Source organism: Ambystoma mexicanum, chromosome 9, assembly GCF_040938575.1.
Source record: "Ambystoma mexicanum isolate Mex_15411 chromosome 9, UKY_AmexF1_1, whole genome shotgun sequence".
Classification (NCBI taxonomy): Eukaryota; Metazoa; Chordata; class Amphibia; order Caudata; family Ambystomatidae; genus Ambystoma; species Ambystoma mexicanum.
The window spans coordinates 1,226,393,008-1,226,415,802 of record NC_090931.1 but is presented as its reverse complement, the minus strand read 5'-3'; the positions used below and the strand labels follow the sequence as shown (position 1 = coordinate 1,226,415,802).

The 22,795-nt window shown below is 45.0% G+C and overlaps 1 protein-coding gene across 4 annotated transcripts in view; it reads left to right on the top strand.

Annotated features, from left to right (window-relative positions):
• Positions 1-22,795, top strand: part of MGAT5 (alpha-1,6-mannosylglycoprotein 6-beta-N-acetylglucosaminyltransferase) — a 1,044,542-nt gene that overhangs the window by 370,167 nt on the left and 651,580 nt on the right. For all 4 annotated transcript variants that reach the window (XM_069616573.1, XM_069616570.1, XM_069616572.1 and 1 more), the window contains one exon: positions 9,237-9,313. In XM_069616573.1, coding sequence (XP_069472674.1) covers positions 9,237-9,313 — 77 coding nt within the window. The remainder of the gene's footprint in view (positions 1-9,236; positions 9,314-22,795) is intronic.

Genomic DNA, 22,795 nt, shown 5'->3' with positions numbered 1-22,795 from the left:
GGTGGGTAGTTCGCTTGGTATAGTTCTCCCACCGTTTTGGTCAGTTGTATCCCTAGGTACTTTATGGCTTTGTCGACCCATCTGTATTTATAGGCCTCTCTGAGATCCTGCTCTGCCTTTTTCGATAGGGAGAGGCTGAGAATCTCAGATTTATTTGTGTTAACTTTTAATCCTGCGACCTGTCCGAAGTGGCCGGGTTCCCTGCTCACCACCATCAGTGAGGTGTCAGGTTGGGTCAGTGACAAAAGCATATGATCCGCAAAGGCGGCTACTTTGTGAGTGTGCCCGCCGAATGGTATTCCTTTAATATACTCGGCCGATCTTATTGCTGCCAGAAATGGCTCTAAGTGTAGTGCGTAAAGCAAGGGGGGGACAAGGGGCAGCCCTGCTTTGTGCCCCTCTCAACTGGGACCGGTTCTGAGATCTGTCCATTTATTGCTAGCCGGAGAAGCGGGTTCATATAGTTAGCCTTGTACTGACCCAGGTATTTGGGGCCGAAGCCCATCTTATTCATGGTGGCAAAGAGAAATCCCCACTCCACCCAATCGAAAACTTTTTCAGCATTGATTGCCAGCAGAAGGGCGGGCATCTCTTCTTTTTTTCTGAGCATTCTTGATTAGATGGACAATCCTTCTTACATTATCTCCTGTTTGTCTGCCTTTAATAAACCCTGACTGGTCAAGTTGTACTAATTTAGGGAGGATCCTGTCGAGCCTAGCCCCTAGAATTTTTGTGTGTATTTTAGCATCAATGTTTATCAACTCTATGGGTCGATAAGACCCACATTCTGTGGGGTCTTTGCCCTTCCTGTGTATAAGTATTACTTTAACCTCCTTCATTGATTTGGGTGGAACCTTGGTGGCTCTGATATGGTTGAATACATTTGCGAGGTGGGGATCGGGATTTCTTTGTGTAGTTTATAGAATTCTGCTACGTATCTGTCTTGGCCTGGAGATTTATTAGCTGGTAGGGAGTTTATTGCCCTCCTAACCTCGTCTATTGTTATATCCCCTTTCAAGTGTTCCCTCTCTTCCTTGGTGATACTTTGCAGGACAATCTTATCCAAGTAGGCCTCCTGACCTAAGCATGGTAGTTTATCAGAGCTGTATAATTTGGTGTAAAATTGGACCAACTCCCTTTCTATGTCTTTATTTTAATTGTATTTATTGCATTTGGTTATACGCCCAAACCCTGGGATATCGCAGCGTAAAGAACAAGATTACTTGGTAGCTTAGTCAATACATATTAGCCGTGTAGGGGTAGGTTACAAAGATTACTTAGGAACTTAGTCAATACATAGTTGCAGGCAAACATTATTAATAGCAGGTATAGAAGGTTGCACATGAAAATAGCTAGTTATTAGCAAATAGAACAGTTTCAGGGTAAATGAAGTGTACAATATTACAGTTTAGTATTACATACACAGTTGTATAGCATAAGTGAGAGCTTGCGTTTTTTTTAGAATTTATTAAAGAGCCAGGTTTTGATGCTTTTCTTGAATTCTGGAAGGGAAGGTGCATTGCAAATAGTGTCTGGTAGCGAGTTCCAAATTCTGGGAGCTGCTACTGAGAAGATGGAGTTACCTGTACTCACATTCTTGAAACGGGAGATGCGTAGGTGTGTGTGCGTGTGTCTGTGTTAGATTTGAGTGTTCTGGTTGTGATCTTGCGAGTTAGGCAATTGTTGAAGTAGGTGGGTGCGGTGCCCAATATACATTTATTTGCTATGGTGAGTAGTTTTATGTAATATCCTAGCTTGTATGGGCAGCCAGTGGGCATTCCTCCTATGTTGTGAAATGTGCTCTCTTTTTTACGCCTAGCGCTGCTCTAAGAGCTTTGTTTTGAAGTAGTTGCATTTTTTTTTTTTTGAGGTCGCCAATAGGAGAATGTTACAGTAGTCAATTTTGCTTTGTTGCTAGTACTCGTTCGGCTTCCTCCCACCTTAATTTTCAAAATAGTTTTGTCCATATTTTCCTTCCTCAGCATTCTAGCTAGGAGGCGGTCAGATTTATTGGCTTTGATGTAGTATCTTTGCCTTAGATGCAATAAATTGCATTCAGCAGCCCTAGTTTGTATGAGGTCTAGTTGCCCTCTTACTGCCCGGTATTCTCTTTTAATGTCTGCTGTTTCGAGCCCATCTGTGCCAGTATACCTTCAAGTCTACTCTCTAGTTGCGCTTCCTCCAACCTCAGCTCTCTGTCCCTTCTTGCTTTTATCGCTATAATTTTTCCTCTAAGTGTGGCTTTGAGGGTGTCCCACCATGTTTGCGGTGTAGTATCTTCCCAGTTATGTGCAGCAAAAGCCTCCACTTATTGTATTTCACGGGTGAGCATTGCATCTTTAAAAAGCGGGGTCGGGTATCGCCACCTCCACAGGCTAGGCGGGCCCCGTGGTCTGTTTAAGGAAAGGGTCATTGGGGCATGATCAGAGAGCGAGATTGTGCCTAATGCAATGCCCGTAGCTTTGCCTATCAGGGCTTTGGAGGTACATATGTAATCGATTTGTGAATGTGATCTTTGTGCATGTAAGTAGGTGTACCCTTCTGTGTCCCCCTGCAGTTCCCTCCAGACATCTACTATGTCCAGGTCCTGTGTCTTTCTCCTGAGGGCCCCCCTGATGGACCCTGGGAGGTCGTGGTCTTATCTTTAGTAGGGTCACAGGCCATATTGAAATCCCCTGTTAGTATGATGCGGGCCGTAGCAAATATTTCCAGGCAGGTGAGATATTTTTGGATGTAGGCATCCTGGCCTACATTTGGTGCATCCCTGTGATTGTCAGGTCCAATTCGTCTTTTAAGGCTATCTATATACCCTTTTTTTTGCTGGATTGTGTGGCCTGGGTAATTTGTGAGTAACCCCAGAACTTTACCCTATGTGTATCCCGGGATGGTATGTGGGTGTCTTGTAGTCTCTTTGTGCGGTTGTTCCCTCCTGAGGAATCTCTCCACTTTCTTTCTTTTAAGCTGTGAGTTTATCCCATTAACATTTAGTGAGAGTAGGTTCAGATATTCCATATTAGCCATTGTTCTGTCCCTTGTTTAGCTCCTTCTGCCTGATGTCCCTGGGATTCGAACCTTCCGCTCCTTGGGTTTTGTAATGTCTGGCATGTTCTGTCTCCTTAAATTCAGTGTACCTGGATCTTCCCCATTCTCCCCTACCCCTTGGTACCCTGCCCACCCTGCCATCCCCCTTCCTCCTGGGTGAACTCAGCTGGCACTCGGCCCCTCTCGTATTTTGGTAACGAGGGCTGAGCTCTAAGACATACCCAGTCTTGCCCCACGCAGGCTCACCTGTTTCCATTCCAAGTTCCTGTCCCTCCCCTCTCCCCGCCGTCAGATTTCTCAATTCTCAATGGTATCCTGAAGCATTAAACTTATCTTTGTCTTAGCGAGCGCAATCTCGTTTAGTCAAGGCTGTTCCTCCTGGGTTTGATTTCAGTTAGTGCTTTCTGACCGGCTATTTTGATGGTCTATCGCCGTTTTCTTCGATTCGTTCCTGGGTGTGGGGAAGTGCTCCCCTTTCTTCCACCACTTCGACCTCACCATGGACCATTCCCATGGTTTGCGAGCGTTGAGTTGGGTGGTCGGGGATGCCGGTCTCGTTGTTGGTTGCTCTTTCAACCCCAGGAGGGCTATCCCTTGAAACAGGTCGTGATTTTGTGTTGCCTGCCCTGCCAGGTGAAGCTCAGGCCAAATGGGTGGGTCCATCTGTAGCGGATTTGTTGGGCCCTCAAGTGCATCAAGACCGGTCCCATTCGCCTCCTTTTCAATAAGTTATTTGTGTCAGGTCTTGGTACAGAAATATTTTCGTGCCATTGTAGGTGATGTGCTCTGTTTTCCTGGCCTTCTCGAGTATTCGTTGTTTCGTGGCATAGCTATGGAAGGCCACCAGGACATCTCTCGGTCTCGCCCCTGGTTCAGGCCGACGCGAACCATCCCTGTGAATTCTATACAATTGGAGATCTGCCCCTGGGTCCGGGTCAAGGCAGTCCCCAAAGATGCTCTTGAGCGTTCATGTCAGGTCCTGGTCTTGTATGTCTTCTGGTAGAGATTTGACCCGCATGTTGGCTCTCCTGGATCTATTTTCTAGATCCTCGGATTGCAGTGCTAGGTTTTGGGTGGCCACAGCCAGTGTTTCCAGAAGGGTGTTGGCTTTCCTCACATCCTCGGTCAGTTCCTGTATAGCACGCTCTTTGGTGTCGACTCTCCTCTATTTTTGTGTTGTCCCTTTTTATTTCCTTTATTCCCTCTGCCAGGTCTTTACTCAGCGTGTCCATCTGTTTCTGTCCTGCCGCCGTGATCTTGTCCACCAGCTCGCCCATGAATTGTTTAAGTACTGAGTGGGTGACTGGTCTCTCTTGATCTTCTGGAGTAGAGCCTACGCCGGGGTCGATAGACCAGTCTGCCGTTGCTTGGTCTCCAGATGGCTTGGGTTCCTTCGCCCATATCTTTTTTAGGGGTCTGTCCTGTCCCTTTTTGGTGTTTTTCAGAGTGACCAGCGTTTCCTTATCCTATTTCTCTACATTGCCAGGTTGAGATCTCTGGCTTGTGTGTGTTGTGTGCTAGATGCTGTCGCCCATTCCGGGTTTGCTGCTCCGGCGTGTAGTGGGTCGCTTGCAGTTGAGGGATTAGGGGTTTCCTCCTTATTGTGTCTGTCTGTTGCCCCCCCCCCCTGTCTCGGCTCTGCTCTTTGTGGTGTGGCTGCGCCTTGTTCCGGACTAGGAGGGTTCCTCTGCTCCTGCTGGAGCGTGCCAATGATTTTGGCTTTCTAAGTGGGGTTGTGCCCCCCTTGGAATACCCGGTGTTGGGGTGGGGGGAGCCTGTTCTGCCGTTAGCTTCTGTGGGTTTTGTTGTCTGAGGATGGGCGTCATGCTGCTCGCCCCAGCCTCTACAGGTGAACCACCGGAAGGTCCCCCGACACCCGGGCCCTTCTACTATGCTACTGGCTATTCCATTGGGTCTTAAAGGGTCCAGGGAGCCGTGTTTTCTCGGTCCCTAGTTGTGTTGGAGGATTCTTAGTTCGCCTTTGACTGGGTTTGCCCCAACAGGCGTCTTCCTTTAGTTATTTGCTGCGTCTGGAGGGTTGGAGCGAGCAGGTCGCCTGCCAAGCCGGAGCATTCGCCCCTGCGGTGGTGAGTTTTGGGGGGAGAGGGAGGATGCTGTGGTCCTGTGCCCTTGCTCCTGCGTGTCTCGGACTCCTGTTGTGGTCCGGGGCCTTGAGGGGTTGTGATTATGGCATGACGGTTAGTTATTGGGAGTCGTGCCCTCCCGACGGGGGGAGGGTCTCAGATTCAATGATTCTTAAAACCTTTACGCTGCTTCATTCCATATATCATGAGCAGCTGCAGTGATAACTATAGATTCTGCATCAAAAAGGGTAGCTGAGAATTGATCTTGTTCAGTGCTTAATTAGATAAGAGCGTGTCTTATGGGGACGAAAACTCTGACAGTATTCATTGTGCCTTCTGATCCCCTGCAGTTTTTCAATGTTTTTTTACATGATCCCATTGAGCCAAATTGATTTTAATGCTTTTTTTCAAAGTTGGGGTTTGCATTAATGATGTCCTCTGCTAAATCTAACTTCTCGAGATGTACCATGACCATGACGTGGACTTTAATTGTTTGCTAAAGGTGTTATGATTTTCCAATACCAAATCTTTCCCCAACAGTTGCAGGAGGGTGTTGAATTTTGATTTGTGGCCACAAGTTTAAAATAAAGTAAAGTTCTTTGAGTGGACCAGCTTCTCAGCAAAGAGGTTTGGCCATATTCACATCCGAGTGCCTCGACCAGCACTAACTTGGGGAGATTTATGACCGAATGTAACATTATTCCCTCTAATCCATCTAGCCATGTTATCAGTCGAGTGGTAAAGCAGCAAGAGCATGGAGTATGCCAGTTATGATACATGTGCGATAGATCCCCAGTAGGCCCTCGATTATCCACCCTGATGCATAATGCAATGTCTTACCACTAACCATTTTTTCCAGGTTTTAGCAGTGACTTTTCTCACCATAGTAGGCTGCCGTGGGATAAACAGTGATGGGGAAACCCAAGTAGGTGTATTCCTTGACATTTTCCAGGCAGGTACCTTTCATATTCCAATTTTTCCCCCTGTCACATTCATTTTGTACATTTTCCCAGGATCGTGATCTTTGTCTTAGTTGTATTTATGATCATTTGATTTTTCGCGGAATATTGCACAAGCACATCCAGTGACCGTTGTAACCCTATTTGTGTGTGGTCAACAAGTATAATGTCATCTGCGTATGCTAGCCATGATATGCGCTTACCATTTATTTTTGGTGGGAAATTGTTGACTTTCTGGATGGCTTGGGCAAAATCAGCAGTGAACGGATTATACAGGGTGTGTGCAAATACACAACCTTGTTTGAGACTGCAGTTTGTTTGGCAGTAATTGGTCTGAAAACCTGTTAAATGTAGACGAATTGAGATTTCCGTATCAGTGTGCATCTGTTGTATGTAGTATAATAGCGATGGATTTATGGCCCATCCTGACAGTTTTTCCCACAGTAGGGGTCTAGATACTAGGTCAAACGCTTTGCTGAAGTCAACGAAGCAACACTACAGGGGCCGCTTTTGTTTTATGGTTGTTTCTGAGATAAGGAACTGGAGGACACCTATATTTGTTAGTGTATTATATGACTTTCTAAGACAGTTTGACAGATACTTAAGAGTGGATTTCTTTGCCCATCTATTAAGGTGTATTTATTTTTTTAAAAAAGGCGCTTGTAAATGCAGCTAAATGTGCCACCGTTTATTTTTTTCTTTTCCTCACCTGGAATCTAGATCTCGTTAGCTGGAGAAATTACAGGGATACAGGAAAAACCAGGATGGCAGTTTATTAGTGAAGAATGCCTAAAAGGTTGGGTTCAGATATAGGGCAGTCTGTGCAGCTCATACCCAGTACTGTACCAACAGGAAGTGTATGGAGGCTATGTCTAGCTTGCTGGGAATGGTTAAGAGCACCCTGCAGTACTCAGTGACAGCACAGCATGAATGCAAATCTCATCAGTGTTTCCGATTGTCTGCTTTGCTCATTCAGTTATCACTTGACCTGTGATGGGAGGGGTGTGCTCCACCCCTCCCATCACAGGCCACTGCCACCAATCCTGCCTGGGTACTGTGTAACCTGACCCATATCTGCCAGACCTGCATCACAGGCACACTGTAGATAGCAAGGTGAAATGTACATGAAGTCGCCCTCTGCCTTTGAAGTAAACATCTGTTGCTTCCTCAATATATATATTTGGAAGAATAGCTCTGGGGCAACGCACTTGCTTTGGAACAAGAGGATGCAGTGTAACATGAGTTCTGATCCTGTTCCAGTGCCTAGAAGCTGGAGGAGGCTGGCATTACGCAAGATAAAAAGGACCAAAGAAAATAATAAATGGGACTTTTGTAGGGTGATGTCATGGAGCTGCAGCCGTTTACATTTTAATATTAAAAAAACTGCAATTACCATGACCTGCAACGCATTCTGCCCCTCTATCGCCCATCTAACAACTAACAAACTAAATTGTGGGTTACTTACCAAATAAGCAAAACAGAAATGTGATGGCTGGAAGGTTTCAAATCATTCATAACCACTGGCACAGCTCTGGGCAACCCTCCAGACAACTGCTTTTCAGCCTGCCAAGCCACTACAGAAGGGAAAGACCCTATACAAATCATGCGCAGTCCACCCCGAACTGCAAGGTCACATCCCTTCTGCATGAGACCACAAGTGTCCCCAGACATGTTACAGTCTCATTGGGCATCATGAGTGAGTAGTAGCCTAGGTCTCTAGGCCAAGCAGGGTTTTCTAGGGGTGATGTCGTTGAGCTGCTACTTACATTTTAAAATAAAAAACCCTGCAATTACTGTGACCTGCAACACATCCTCCAACAGGTCCCTTCTGTCGCCAAGCTAACAAAAATAAATGTGGGTTACTTACCAAATAAGCAAAACAGAAATGTGATGGCTGCAAGGTTTCAAATCATTCATAACCACTGGCACAGCTCTGGGCAACCCTCCAGACCCTCGTTTGTCAGCCTGCCAAGCCACTACAGAAGGGGAAAGATCATATGCAAATCAGGCTTGGTCACAACCCTTCTGCACAAGACCACAAGCATCACCAAACATGTTTCAGGATTAAGCCTCGTTAAGCCTGGAGACTTAAGATGTTGACTAGTTAGAGATGTTGGAAGAGAGTGTTTGAGACATGATGTGTTGTGAGAGAGTTGAAATGCATTGAATGCAGAGATAAGATGTTGTAGGAGAGTAATTCAGACTCACACTGTTGGGGTGTTGAAGGAGGGTACGGGAGACTTCAACTGCTAGCTTGCTTGAGGTTGATGGTGTTGTAGAATGCTGAAGACTTAAGTTGCTGGAGGGTGGCACTGTGTGCACATGAAGGTGTTGGATCAAGGCATTGGAGGTGTAAGATTTTGGAGGGCATGAGTGGGTGCCAGACTTTTACAGCTGTTGACGGAGGGCCCTTAGCGACTCGCAGTGGATGGTGGAGTGCCCATGGTGAAAATGGTTGGGGGGGATATTCAGGCTCTGGGTGACTGGCGGGAGTGGGTTGTTGTGTAATGGTTTAAATTGCTCTATTGACAAGAAAATCCTTGTGCGTATTGTCAAAGTGTAAAAGTATGAAGTGGTAAAGTCTCTGTCTACTGGCTGGACTTGTGTTGGTCAGTTGCTCGTTCCAGTCGGTGGCCAGACATTTGGCAGGCACTGGATGGCTGCGCTTTGGTGCTTAGGCCTCTTCGAGATGCTCTGTCTGTTTACAGTTTAGCCAGAGTGATGTACAATTGTACAGATTGTTGTCTGTTTACATTCACAGTAATTTCGTAATATGAGCCTATACACACCGATATTAGCGCTACATATGGTGATCCATTGTTGTATGAAATATATATCATATTACAGTGATCGTAACCGTACATTTCCCGGTGTACTGAGGAACAATGCTATGTGATGCCACTTACTGTTTTGTCAAGGGGTGAAAGGTTCTGTGCAATCACTTCCTGTGCTGTCACTTGGGGGTGGAGGTCAATGACATCACTTTCAGTGATGTCATAGGAGATCAAGGGTTATGTGATGTCACTGCCGCTACCCCTGGCATTTTGGTGAAATTACACTCCTGTCCCTTGGGTCTTGGAATAAGCAGCAGTTTTGAGCTGTGCATGAGAACATGGCTCTTCCTTAATATTATTCTGTTTTCTTTTTCCAGATCTCATTAACGGGGCCCAAGAGCAGTGTGAATTGCCTCCTATGGATGGCTTCCCTCACTGCGAGAGTAAAGTGAAGGTAAGCACTACAGTCTTGTCTAGAGAATGGCAGTGTGGTCTATGCAAGTGATGTACTAACAAGAGGCAGATGTCTGGGGATGTCGCGTTGTAGCACAATTACAGATTTATGCATTAGGAAACAAGTGTTGGATGATGGGGAGGATACATTTTCAACAACGATGGCAAGGCAAATGTTGCCCATGATTCCTTAAGCATACTGGGTGAGGGAGGCTGCTTCCTTCCTGTTCATCCTTTTTGTTGCCAGTATTCAAGCCATGTCAAGGAGTAAGCATTATAGGCTACAACATTCTGTGGGCAAATATAGCTGCATGGTACAATATTGGTACTAAATATCTAGTACTATCAGCCCCAAATTTCACTCCGCAGAGAACACCCGGGATGCGCAAGCTGTAGCCTATTGGAGACAGCCATGCCAAGGACAGTCAATAAGGGAGAATGAGCAAGGAATAAGGAAGGAAAGACTTTGAGGCAGTGGAGAAGGCCCTCAATCTATGTGCCACCCCTACTTGGCCACTGTTGGAAAGAGACTGATCTGTCTGGAGATGGAAATGGTCTGAGAAAGTAAGCTGCGGATGAGTGATTATATGATACAAGTTGCAGGCATTGTGATTTCGACTTTTAGGAGGGTGATGGGGCTTAGGAAGGCTAACATGAGTATACAATGTCATACTGATGGTATCAGGCAGATGTAGTAACGAGGTCGCATGAGGGAGATTTATTCTGAGTGGACACACAAGAGAATCAGTGTAGAATGTTATTGCCGTGGAAAGTGCAAGTGGTAGATATAGCGACACTCGGCTCTGCATGTGTGTTTGTGAGATGATTGACTACATAGAGAAGCATGCAGCTTGATCTGCGTAAGTGCGCCTGCGAGCTGGTGGGGTGACGTGCATATGGTAGAGTTGCTCATACGTGTCCTAGGGTCTGAATTGTCCAATCTGATCATGTAGGTAATTCAGTTGCAGTGTTGGTGGGGGGGGGGGTGTCATAGGGTGCTTGTTGGTGACGAGCGGCAGAGATGAGGGAGGACAAAGCAGAATTGGTGAGTCTTCAGCTCTTTTGGGAACCGAGGGAGAGTGGGAGCGAGTCTCCAGGACAGTGGTAGTTTGTTCCATGGTCTGGAGCTTAGTGAAGTCTTTGTGCACATTTTCGAGGTTTGTTTATGTTGTGGTGTAGGGTTATGGCTCCATAAAATGAGTTGCCCCTCTGAATTATTTGCTTATCCTTTTCATACCTGTGCAGTCCGCAGTTGTGTTTGTTTGTATTGTACATGAAGACATGTGCAACATCACACTACTGCACAACTTCACTTGATTTTCATTTGCTCTTAATTGCTGAAGTGCTGTCTACACAATTCACCTTTGGAGGTCATTCATCATTCAATTACCATGCATGTAAATGTTTATCTGTTCACACCCTCCATCATACCTGTACCAGATTGCATTGCAAAATCCTTCATAAAGGGGTAATATCTCCCATGTGCATTGATAAGGAAGTTCACAATTTCCATTGTGCAACCTCCCTTCCATCAACTTTACTTCCATTCGATGTTTCCCATTCTACCACTCCTTCTGCTTGTACTTGCTAGGAAGTTCCCATTTGAGCTCATTACTGAGAAACCTCTACTTCAATCACCCATTCACCGAGAACTCTCCCAACTATACCCAACTTCCATGTTTGTCCATCTGCCACTCTCCCCAGGTTTACTTTAAACCCTCCAATAATTCTTTCTTCCATGTTCACTGTCTTTCCTTGCCGCATGTTTCGGCAACATGCTTCCTTTGTGCTATCTACTCTCCAGCTGCATGGGCAGGCAAGTGATTGGCAGCTGCACATTCTTGCAAACCCGTCCTCCCTTTATTGCACCTCTTGTGACATGCAGAGCACTTGCTCTTTGCACATGCCAAAAATATGCAACACCGTCAATCACAAATAAATCCTTGTGTTCTGTTATGAATTTATTTTTAAACATTACGTATAATGACATTAGGTAAATCTGTATACAATAACGAACATGAAAGGGGAAAGAGGAGAAAGGAAAATAAAGTAGCCACAACATCCTCCATAATTCATTAAAAACATCCTAATTTTCCCATATTCATTCAATTGTGGGGTCATTACAACCCTGGCAGTAAGGGGTTAACGGGGCCGCTAGAGCTGCCGGCCCCGTTAACTCCTTACCACCTCATTACAAGGTACTCACGGGACTCGCCAAGGACGCCTGGTTAAACCAGGCATCCTTAGTGGGTTCCGCGAGCAGTCCAGCATGCTAACGGGCGAGTCATTAACGGGCCCATTGTTAGCAAGCTCCCCATTCCCATTCAGCCCTATGGGGGCTTGAATGGGTATGGGGATGCACAGGGTCTGGGTTCCCTGAATGGGGAAATACCGGGAACTCCAAGGTCGGAATGGCCCTGTATTTCCCATTCAGGGAACCCGAACCTGGTACCCAAAATGGGGGTAGCCATGCCGCAAATAGCAGCATGGCTAACTCCAATGTTGTAATGACCAACCCTGTCTTTTAAAGACTATTGTCCCCCTTAGAGCTAATGCCATCAGGCTGTTTACTCCAATCTTCAGAAGATGTTTTAGTTGAGTTTTTCCACAGTATTAAAATGAGTTTTGTTTTGCCCCAATGAGAGCTCCATACACCCAATTATTTGTACCAATATTCAGATGCAGCATCAGTGTATCAGAGCGAACGCGCACCTATGAAAGACGTCTTGTAAGTGACTTCAATCCAGCACTCCAACTAAATCGGTGCTTAGTATGGGATGCCCAATGGAAGCCCTTATTTATATATTTTTATGTCTAAGTTCTTTAAATCTGGATGATGAGCCCTTATATAACGCCCCTCTCTTTGAATCCCCCTGACCTCACTGAGCCAAGAAGTAGGTCTGTTTTGCAAATTAAAAGGTTTATTTGAAGAATTAAACAATATATATATATATCACACTTTTATGAACAAAATAATATCGGTATAGCACACTTATGAATATGAACGGTAATCAGCAATGGGTAATATTACAGTCTCAACAATCTCTTTAATCAGTAAGGAGTAGGAATAGGAAGGATACTGTGGCAGAGAATACTTTATATGGATTCAAGGAAATGCAATAAGAGGAAAGAATGCAACACGGAAATACAACTTGATATGATTTCAATTAAAAGACAATATAATCACTTTTTCCCCTGTGACTACTCACTCCCCCCACTATGCAATATGAAGAGATGGAAATAAAGACGCACAGGTTTCAGGAATAAAATCAATAATGCAGTTCCATCCCAGTTCCCCCAGCAAGCTTAGAGAGAACAGGTATGATTTTAAAACACAGGTCAAAAATGCTTTTGAATGTGATTTCAATGGATGGGAAAATCTGATAAAATGATTGTAATTCACTAAAGGATATTCAGCACTAGTGAGAATTACTTTGGATTGGTACAAGTCAACACTAGCAATGATTCATGAATGATTATCAGATTGAAAACGAAATTCAGCAGTGGAAAGCAAACAGCTATTTTGACAGAAAATGAAATTGAGCCAAATTGCAATTCGTGGCAACTTTTCCGCGTGCGTTAATCACGATTATGGAAAAACAGTTAAATTTCGTTTCTAGGATCTGCGGTTCCAAAGTTAGAGGTTTTTGTGAAGGTAAATTTTTCGGAAATAAAGTCAAGATTTCAAATTGAAAGATCGCGCTTTAAAGATTAGGAATCAATATGGACTTATACTAAGGAGCTATGAAGAAGCAAGACACTCAACGGGCAGCCACCAGAACCACGGTGTCACCGCTCTGATCTCTGTCCGTCAAAACACCTGTCCCTCTTCAGAAAATATCAGCGCAAAAATGATTATTGCTACAATTATCAAGAATTATGTGGAGGAGGGAAGAATTTAGGATAGACAAAGGAGATTCTATAATGCAGTTCTGGACAGGTTGAAATGGCTTGAATTGGGTTACTTAATACTAAGAGATGACTATGTACAGTTCTAGACTAAATACTCACTCCTAGTCTTTGGGATGGAATGGAATGGAATGGGCCTCATCAAAGATCTGGTCAAGGGTTTGGCTGTGTTCTCTCGCCACCGGACAGGTCTCAGGCACTCTGGGTTCTGCTCTCAGCACTGCACGGCAGTATGGGTGGCCTCTTGAACTGGATCTGATGGGTTCTGGGTTACAGCACTGCTCTCTCTGGTTCTGGATCTTGGTTCTAGCACAGGGTTCTTAGCTAGAAGCAACACAGCTCAGCCAGGCTGTTGAATGGTTTGGTTTGGCCCCGTGGAAGTTTAGGGGTTAGAATCAGGTTTGCAAAAGATTCTGAAGCCTGCTGAAAAGGGTTCAGCTTGTGGGTTAGGCCTCTCTGCTTCAAGGTTCTAGAGTTTGGGTTCTAGCGTTTGGTTCTGGAGCTATCTGGAGTCTGGATCTATCTGGAGTCTGGAGTCCTGCAGGGTGCTGCACCAAGAAATCGGATGATGAGTGGAAAAAAGTGTCTCTGGGTCTCAGCAGTCCCTATTTATGTGTTTCCAAAGTGGGTGGGGAGGCTGACTCTCTATGCCCAAGATGGTTTGAGAGCCATGATTTCTATAAATTTTACACCAAATAAAAAGGATTTTTGAAACCAACTCTGTTGCTTTTGCAATGATTTTGCTCTGTGAGCAGCCAAAGGATGGGTTTTGGCAGTGGTCTCCTGTGTTACCACTGCCATAGGCACAAAGTAGATGGTGGCCTATTTTCCAGGTTTTCAATGTGCATTTTCTGGTGATTTCTGGAGAGCAGCATGCTTTCCGGCGGCCATTATGTTTCTGCTGCAAGCAATGCACATTGACGTTGCAGGGCTTGGAGGAGTGGGTTGATGCATCCCACAGTCTAGTTTTCTATCTATGCGCTGTAGTACTTAATTCCAAAATACTCCAATCTGGTTACAAAAGACATATGAACAATAGTTCCATTGTTATTCTTACAAGACCAGCTGATATCCGTTGGTAATAATTTACAATGCCCCACCTTCCATGGCGACCAATATAAATGATGCATTATGCTTTGTGTATCCCAAATCTAGATCATTTTTCCAAAAGGATTGTTCAGAGAAAATGTGAATCCAGCCTATCTTGGATATATTCCTCATCAATCCAGGTTGCCAATTGTTTTTGCCTCTTACCATCAGACAATTCCGTTTGATTGCTGTGACAAGAGGATATATAATGGAAGCAGATAAGGGTGTAGATATAGAAAGTTAGGACGTTTTTACAATGTACCGTAATGTTCTTGGATCGCCTGTGCTTGTTCAAAAAAGTGGCATATTGTGCCCCAGCATACAGTGTGCAAGGAAAGGGAAAGGGAGGGAGGAAAAGAAAAGGTGGTCAGGACTAAGGGAGAAAGACACGCACTAGTAGTAGGTAAAATGGAGATGGGTATGGTTTGGGTGCATGAGGCTTCTGGAACGGGAAGCAAATTGCTTGTTATGCGAGTTGAAAGGTGTCTGTAGATGTGGGAGCATTTTCTTGAGGGTAGGCGTAATATAACATATATTATACATTGTATTGTATGGCTGCATGGTGGAAGTGCTTAAACAAGACTGCTTGAAGCATGTAGGTTTTTCTTGCCTTAGAATGAAATTCATGTGTGTGACTAAACAAACACCAGCCTAGTAACACTGTGACCCCAAGCCAAGTGGAAGGAGCAGCCAAGTCCAACATGCACTGAATGCACGCACAGGCTAAGTGATTGGCCTTTGTGTAATCAATATAGATGCGATAAAGAAAACACTATGGGATATCAATCTGTTAATGCATTTATAATCGGCAGTGGCAAAGCCAACAGGCCTAGCCATAGTTAAACATGTTTGCCTGTTGTTCTCAGAGATGTTACACCTATGGCTTTCTAACATGTGTGAAGCATACTGGCATGTGTTCGGAGTACCTACATGGTAATGCCAAAAAGGGTGCACTGAATTGAGTGCCAACACCAAGACAGAACAGGCAGTATGAGTAAATGTTTCACATGAATAGCCTTTTTGACTCTTATATCTCTGGCACAAAGGTTTTTATTTCATGCTTCTTTAAAACCCACGGTAACATTCTTGGTGTTTGCTAACCACATGCCAATGCTCCAACCACAAGACTAGCAAACGATACTGCACTGATGAATGATCCCTAATGAGGGTCACAAGGGTAAGTGGGCCTCTGCACTTCAGGGCTATCAGCTTTGGGATGATAAAGCCATGTAGAACATGGTGCTGCCCTGTAAGACCAAAACAATTTTCTGCATCAAAAAAGCATGCTTTTGAGCTCATTTGTATACCGACGACGCACTGCTCCGTGACTCGGAACGGACAGTCCATACTTTACCTACACTTGCCTCATCCATACACTTGTGATCATGTAGAGTAGCAGGTAGACACGTCATCCCTAGAACCCGCCCCCTCACCTCCATCAGATTGGGACAGCAGTAGAAGAGCCCTATGTGGGACGCCAGGTATTATCCCAATACCGCATTGAGTGTGTGAGACAATATGCACTTCGACAACTTTATTGAATGTGCCCCCACTCTGAAAGGGTAGAAGGATGGCTGCATACACCATCGGAAATCGAAGAGCTTTAAGTGAAATTGGACGAGGGCAGGGTGACGTCATGAGGGAAAGAAACAAAGACTTACTGAAACGATATGCAAATACTTAAAGAATGAAGATGTAACTGGAGTAATGAGAGACACATGTAATCATAGAAATCATATGCACCAAACAAATACGTGAGATGAAGTGACTGTATATACGCAGAATTGCAAGGTAGTTGAGACATATAGGAGCTTGCTGAAGAAAAAAAAAACATATGGTGGCTAAGGCGTCCAAGATGGAATGATAGATGTCGGGCTCGTGTTGATATCAGTGAAGCTACCTCAGAGATAGACCAGGGCTGCAGATTTAGGAGACGGTGAAAAAAAGCTTCAAGTGAGGAATAAAGGTGTCTATTGACCTTGGACCAAGGATGCCACTTCAAGGGATAATTGCAAGGCACAAAGGGAGTCAAGAGTATAGGCCATGTAAAACCTATTTCTCTTTGATTAAGCAACAAACAAAACCTCTTCGAGAGCCAAGTATTGGACAGTCAAAGATGCAAAAAGCCTATGCAAGGTGGAGTGAGCAAGTCTCCAGAGGACATGCAGCTTAGTTAAATCAGATAGCATTAAATAAAAGGTCTCTTCACACATGATTCAGAAGTCGAAAACAAGGGTGATTCATTAAGCTCCAGACGAAGATAATGGTGCATCTACACGGTCTAAAGTCCCAGAACAGAGAACAAGGTGCAAGGTAAACTATAAAGAGGCCTTGGCTTGGGTCCTGAGAGATGTTGGACTAATTTGGCAAGTGGGTAGTAGTCAGACGTTGCTCTCTGCACCCGAGTTTCGGTTTGCTTATGTGCTGCCAGCCTTACAGATAAGGGGGATATTGGCCACTTTTACCTCCTAAAAATGGGCAAATATTCCCAAAAAATAGAAATGGGGAGTAAAAATACTCCCAACAAAAAAAATGGGAAACGGACATGTAGAAGAACATTGTGCCCCTGATTTCACCCACACAGCTCAATGGATTTGTTTGGACAGTAGTGCACTAACACCCACGTTGTGGAAAAGCGGAGTTGTTCCAAGCAAATGGCATTTTGTTGTCTTCCATTGGCAATGCAGTTTTATTTGCTCGTCTACAGGATGCGCTGAAGAGTTTACTGTAATAATGTGAGCACAGAAAAACACAAAATCAAATAAAAACAGAAAAAAAGTGTTTCTCTAGAAGCATCTACAAAAAAAGCTCTTTTCAGAGCTGCCCCTTAAAACAAACTCTCCCCTACCCTGGTTGCAATTTTTCCCCCATGCCCACACGCAGCACGAAAGCCACATCCGGGGATTTTCAGGATGGCGGTAATGGAAATGGGACTGTGGAGGCAGAGGGATTGCACAATGTTTCTGGGTGTGGTGTGTACGCAGAGGACTTTTGTACAGAACTGATACTGTTACATGGGGAGCTCTTCAATGTTATTGGTGGATGCATGTGGAACTTTTTAACAGTAAGCAATGACGGCATGCTGGAAAGAAGACATTAAAAAGGGAAGAAGGAATGTTTCTGCTTTATTGGGGCACGGCCCTCACCGTCCTTGGGGAAACGCACATGCACATACTCCCGGTTTCAGCTTGCTACCCATGATATTGGGACAGTGGGGACTATCACACCTGCGGGTGTGGGTCAAAGGAAGGGCCGTTCTTAATTTTCTACATTACTGTGCCCACTGAGCTGGACTGACATGGTTGCAATTACTTGCAAACGCAATGTAGCACAGCCCATTTGGTCTAACATCACTTACGCGCCAGACCTATGTGGACTGCTACTGTGTTCTGAAAAGCTGCAAACAGATTGCGGAGCAGCTCTAGGGTGTGACCTTTTGTAGGGCTGCTGTGGAGAACTTGCACCCGGAAAACTGGTCTACATTGTTCAAAAACCTACATACATGTACAATGGCCCATTCTGGTGTGTTTGGAAGCGGGTACTTTCCGAAAAACACTCCCTACGTTCCTCAACACTGTACTTTGCTGCTGTCCATGGGTCCGGATCGTGTCATCAAAATAAGGGCCCACACGCAGCATGGGTGTGGTAGCATGGTGATGTTGCCACTGCTGTTCTGTTGACACGTTTTGGGTGGAATACATTGTGCGCATGTGCATACCGTTGCCACTTCTATACTGAATAATAGGGTGCCATACGTGTGCCGAGCATTTTGAGACATGGTGGCTGTTTATAGGATATAGCAGGTGGGATGTTTATCTGTCTATGTACATGTAGGCCGTGTGTGGGTGCCACAACCTAAAGAACATTTGTTTGCATATGCTGCACAGTGGCAGTGTTACCAGGACACAGAGGAACAGATAGACACTTGTACTTGTACCTGTACTTGTACAACGACCAAATGTCCCCTCCCACACGTCATCGAAGGTGGAGGACAACATGCAGACATGCGGAGCGTGCAACAGCATTTCAAAAATAAAAACTTATCACATACACACTCAACAACCTTTCACTTATTTATGTTTACTTGTACACTTTCATACACACCATTAGGAAAGGAAAGGGGTAGCATAAGTGGATACTTATTTTGGGGAATTGGGGATTTCCTCAAGTTGGTTGTGAGGGGAGGCAGACATTGAGGTATCACCTTTACGTCTCCCATCACAGATGACATCCTTTGACATGGGGAAGGGGTACACGTGCAGGTCTGCTAGAGCTGTTTAATTTTGTCAATAATAAACCCTTGTATGCAACCTTTCAGCCGGCACAATTGTTCACCAATTTTTCCACTTTGGGTTCCAGTCTGTCCTTTTTGCTATGCAGAGTTTCTTTCCTTTGCTATGTCCGTATGCTGTTGTGGAAGGGTTGCTGGTTGTGCTGCCTTCCTTTCCTTTCCAATATGTTCTCTGACTGAACAGAAAATGTGTTTGGTGTAAATATAGCAATATAACTTACCTAATCTACGCTTCACAGTACTGTGCGTACCAATGGGGTTAGTAGTGTAAGTCATTGCGTCATGAGGGGAATTTTTTTCCATCCAATCTACGGTGCTTGCCATTTTTCCGTAATAAATGAAACATTATGCTTCTCTACTATTGTTTACTGCAGCACCTATGCAGTTATTAGACAAACTTCAGCGTGCTTACTACACTGTAGTGACGTTCTGGTCTTGGTACTTTCAACTACGTACTTTCTGAAAACCCGTTTTTAAAGGGACGTTATGGTTAAGTTACACTACTAAAAAACTGTCGCCTTTACTGAAAACACTATGCTAAAGAAACGTTCTGGTTACAGTTCCCTACTAAAAACCTATGAAATTCACTAACAAAAAACATTGTTAAAGGGACCTATGGTTGCTTAGCTTACCATAACTGGCGAATTTCGGGGGATTTTCGGTTTTACTTGTAACCATAACATCCCTGTAACGTTTTTCCATTGAATTTCGTAGGTTTTTGCTGGTGCAACATAACCATAATGTCGCTTTTTAACAATGTTTTTTTCAGGTGGTTCAAGGCATGCCTATTAGATGAGGGGCATCCAGTAATTTTCCTAATACATATGATATATATGCAAATATGTTCCCATAACCAATGCTTCCCTTCAATAAGTTTTACAGTTCATCATGTAGGATGTCCTAGATGGCTCACATTGAGGTACAAAGCCTTTGTGTAATCAAAATTGAAGTGTGAGGGTGTGCATAAGTTTGCTATTAGCCAGATTGCCCTACTTTATTTTATGCTGAGAATAAAATGGTACTTTGCCTTTTTCATTGAGTATGTCCAGTGTATAAGGTCACATTACTGTTGCTCGGGTGACTCCTGGTTGTGGTTTTTCAACTCGTAATTCTGGACTATTATGACTTGAAGGGCCGTCTCTTTCTATCTACACGTTAGTGAGTCTGGTGCAGCAGGCGGGAAAGTATGCTTTATACCGAGGCTCCTCTAGACTAGTGGTTGAACTAACTTTAAACTTTTTTCAGGAATCTCAGGCTATCATGTACTCCCCTTGGCACTGTGCCATTCCATCTGCCAGTGTCGAACATGAAACAAACATATCTGAATGCACACACTTGCAACAGAACTAAGATCAAACAGAAATTCGAGGTGCAATATTCTGTGTCCAGGCTCGAGTCTGAACAACGATTGGCCCAATCGGAGAATCATTTAAAGCGTCAAGTCTGCTGATTGGCAGCAGAGTCTCTGTAATGTGTATGTCTTTGATCAGCTGGGAAGCAAGGCCCTCTGCATCAAGACCTAAGCAAGCATTGGCAATGCTAGGTTTTTTGTGTAGGCATAGGAAAGGCATTTGCCAGGCACTGCCATGCGGGTAAACTGGGCAACCATGGTGGCAGCTGCAAAATGGTGCAAGTACTTTGGCATGTTAGCCTAATACCTATATACAAGCCACAACTGAAGTGTTTTTTTTGTTGTTTTTTTTTAAAAACGGGATTACATTGAAGGATATGCATAGTGCTCATAAATCGAGTGGCTGAAGGCAGACCTGGTTTAGACATTTGTATTACACCAGCAGCATGTTTACAACTCCCGTTAAATCATTAACTGTCAGAAGACTGCTCTGCTAAAAACACTGACAGGCACTTTGAGCACAATGATGCTGAGACTTGATATAGCGATGTCAAAGAGTGTTTTGGGCAGGTAGGGGCAGTCAGTGGGTGGGAATAGCCATAGGGATTGACATGGCCATGGGCAGTCAATGGATGGGTAAATAACGAAACACCTACAACCTTTGTGTCCCTCCTCAAATGCCGTTTTTCCCGAGCTGTACTATAGTGCAATAGTTTCCTCTTATAGGTGGTGCCTTGGCCCCACCTTGTTTAGTCGCACCTAAAATGGGACTGATGTTTTGAATTATTTTTATTTTCTGTTGCGTGTTCTATGAGCTGGTAAGATAGCTTGGCGAGGGAAGTGATTGCCTCTGTCACGAGTGCAACAGGAAGACACACATTTGAATCCCAGCCTGGTGAATCATTGTTTTATCTTTCCGGGATTAATATATTGAATATCATGAAGATGGGTAACTAACACTGATTATTCAACCCTTGGAAAGCTTGGGGCATACCACACGATGTGCTATGTAGAGCTGCAATTTTGGTTCAGATATGTTTGTGGACGCTAATGTTGTCCTGTTGACAACAGTCTGACCCAAGGGCATCCTCGCAACAGCTGCTGTTCAAAGCAGTATAACTGGAAATGGTTAGGAATCCAGGAATGCTAACCTGGCCTGCGTGCCAACAGTGACCTCACCCACTGCAGCGCCTACGCTCTCGCTGAGAAGCCTGAGGCGCGCTGTAAAGCAAGACAGGTTGTGCTGGTTGGCGCGGAACATAATTGCATAAACAAATCACGTTGCGCTTTCACAAAATGGGGCTCTTCGCATTCCTAATCGGAGCCTTATGAAATGGTTCCCTGCTGCCTGATGTGATCCTAGCTATGTTTTTGTAATTAATATTTGAAAACTATCTCTTTGTGGCTCATAATGGCAAGACATGTTCTGGCAATGAGAGGCTTTTTCCATTGCTATTGTGAAAGTGCATTAGTTTTATGTTTTGTTTCTTTTGATATAATTGACCAATAGGAATTCGATGTGGCTGTTAGCGGTGTTCCTCTACCGCCGCCCGTGAGCCCCCCACCCCCGTTGCACAGAGACACGGAGACAAAGGTGATACTCGTGTGGGCTCCACGGTGGTTCTGACGCCACCGGGAACGCCCCGTTTATTTATACGAGGCACGCGACGGAGTGAACGTCACCCTGTCGCGTGCGCGCCCTTAAAGGGCCACCGCCACACTCTTCCTTTTCCATAACAACAAAACTTGAAAAAAGAAAGGATCTAACTATCACACATTTCACAGCATACAATACAACCCTAATAATCCCCCATTTATTGACAGCCACCCTGGATCTCCCGATGGTGCTTCCAACAGCATAAACACGTCCACCAGCCAGCTTTCCAGTTCAGTCTGTCACATATTCAGTGAGACGGGCAGGTTTCCCACGCCCTGTTCTCAGAGGGTACCTCCTGCCGACGTCTCTGGCCGGTGTGCCATCGCCTGGTCCTCCATGAGCAGGAGAGTCTACTGCAGGGGTTTGACCCCCACCTTCATCCAGTGCCTCTTCACCCTCTCTGTTGTCAGTGCTTTCCACTCTCGGCTCACCCAGTCTCTTGAAGCTGGCATTCCTGGTCACTGATGATGTCCCGTCAGAGGCGGTCACCATAGATCCCTTCACCACCACGACATCCAGGGGAGCGGGTTCATATGTGAGGGACAGTTTGCCCTGTGGGTGGCGATTCCTCACTAGCACCTCATCCCCCCAGGGCAATAGTTGGGGGTCTCAGACCTCTTCGGATATTTTCCATCTGCGTCCTTGCCTGTCTGTCCTCCTCCACTTGGTCGTTGTCAATGACAGCCGGCTCTCGATCCCTCACCTCAGGTATGACGTCTCTCGGGCATCGTTGGAATAGAACCTCTGCAGGTGCCACATCAGTTGATAAATGGGGTATAGTCCGGTATCCCCGCAGAAATGCATACAGCGCCCTTTGTAAACACTCGCCTTTCTATTGGGCGATCCTAAATACTTTAAGTGTGCGCAACATGCGCTCTACCTCTCCATTGGCCCGAGGCCAGAGCGGGGTGGCCTTTCTGTGTTGAATGCCATAGTCCTTCATGAGATCTGCGAAACTCTCGCCTTGGAATGGTGTCCCATTGTCGGAACACAGAACAGAGGGTAGGCCGTGAGTGGCAAAAATCTTCTCCAGTGCTATCACCACCTTATCAAACGCCACCAACTCTATGAATTCAACCTCGGGATATCGAGACCATTCGTCCACCACCACCAGGAAATGAGTGCCCCTCGATGTGGATCCAGAGTCCGCATGCACCACTTCCCATGGTCTTGTTCCTCTTGGCAT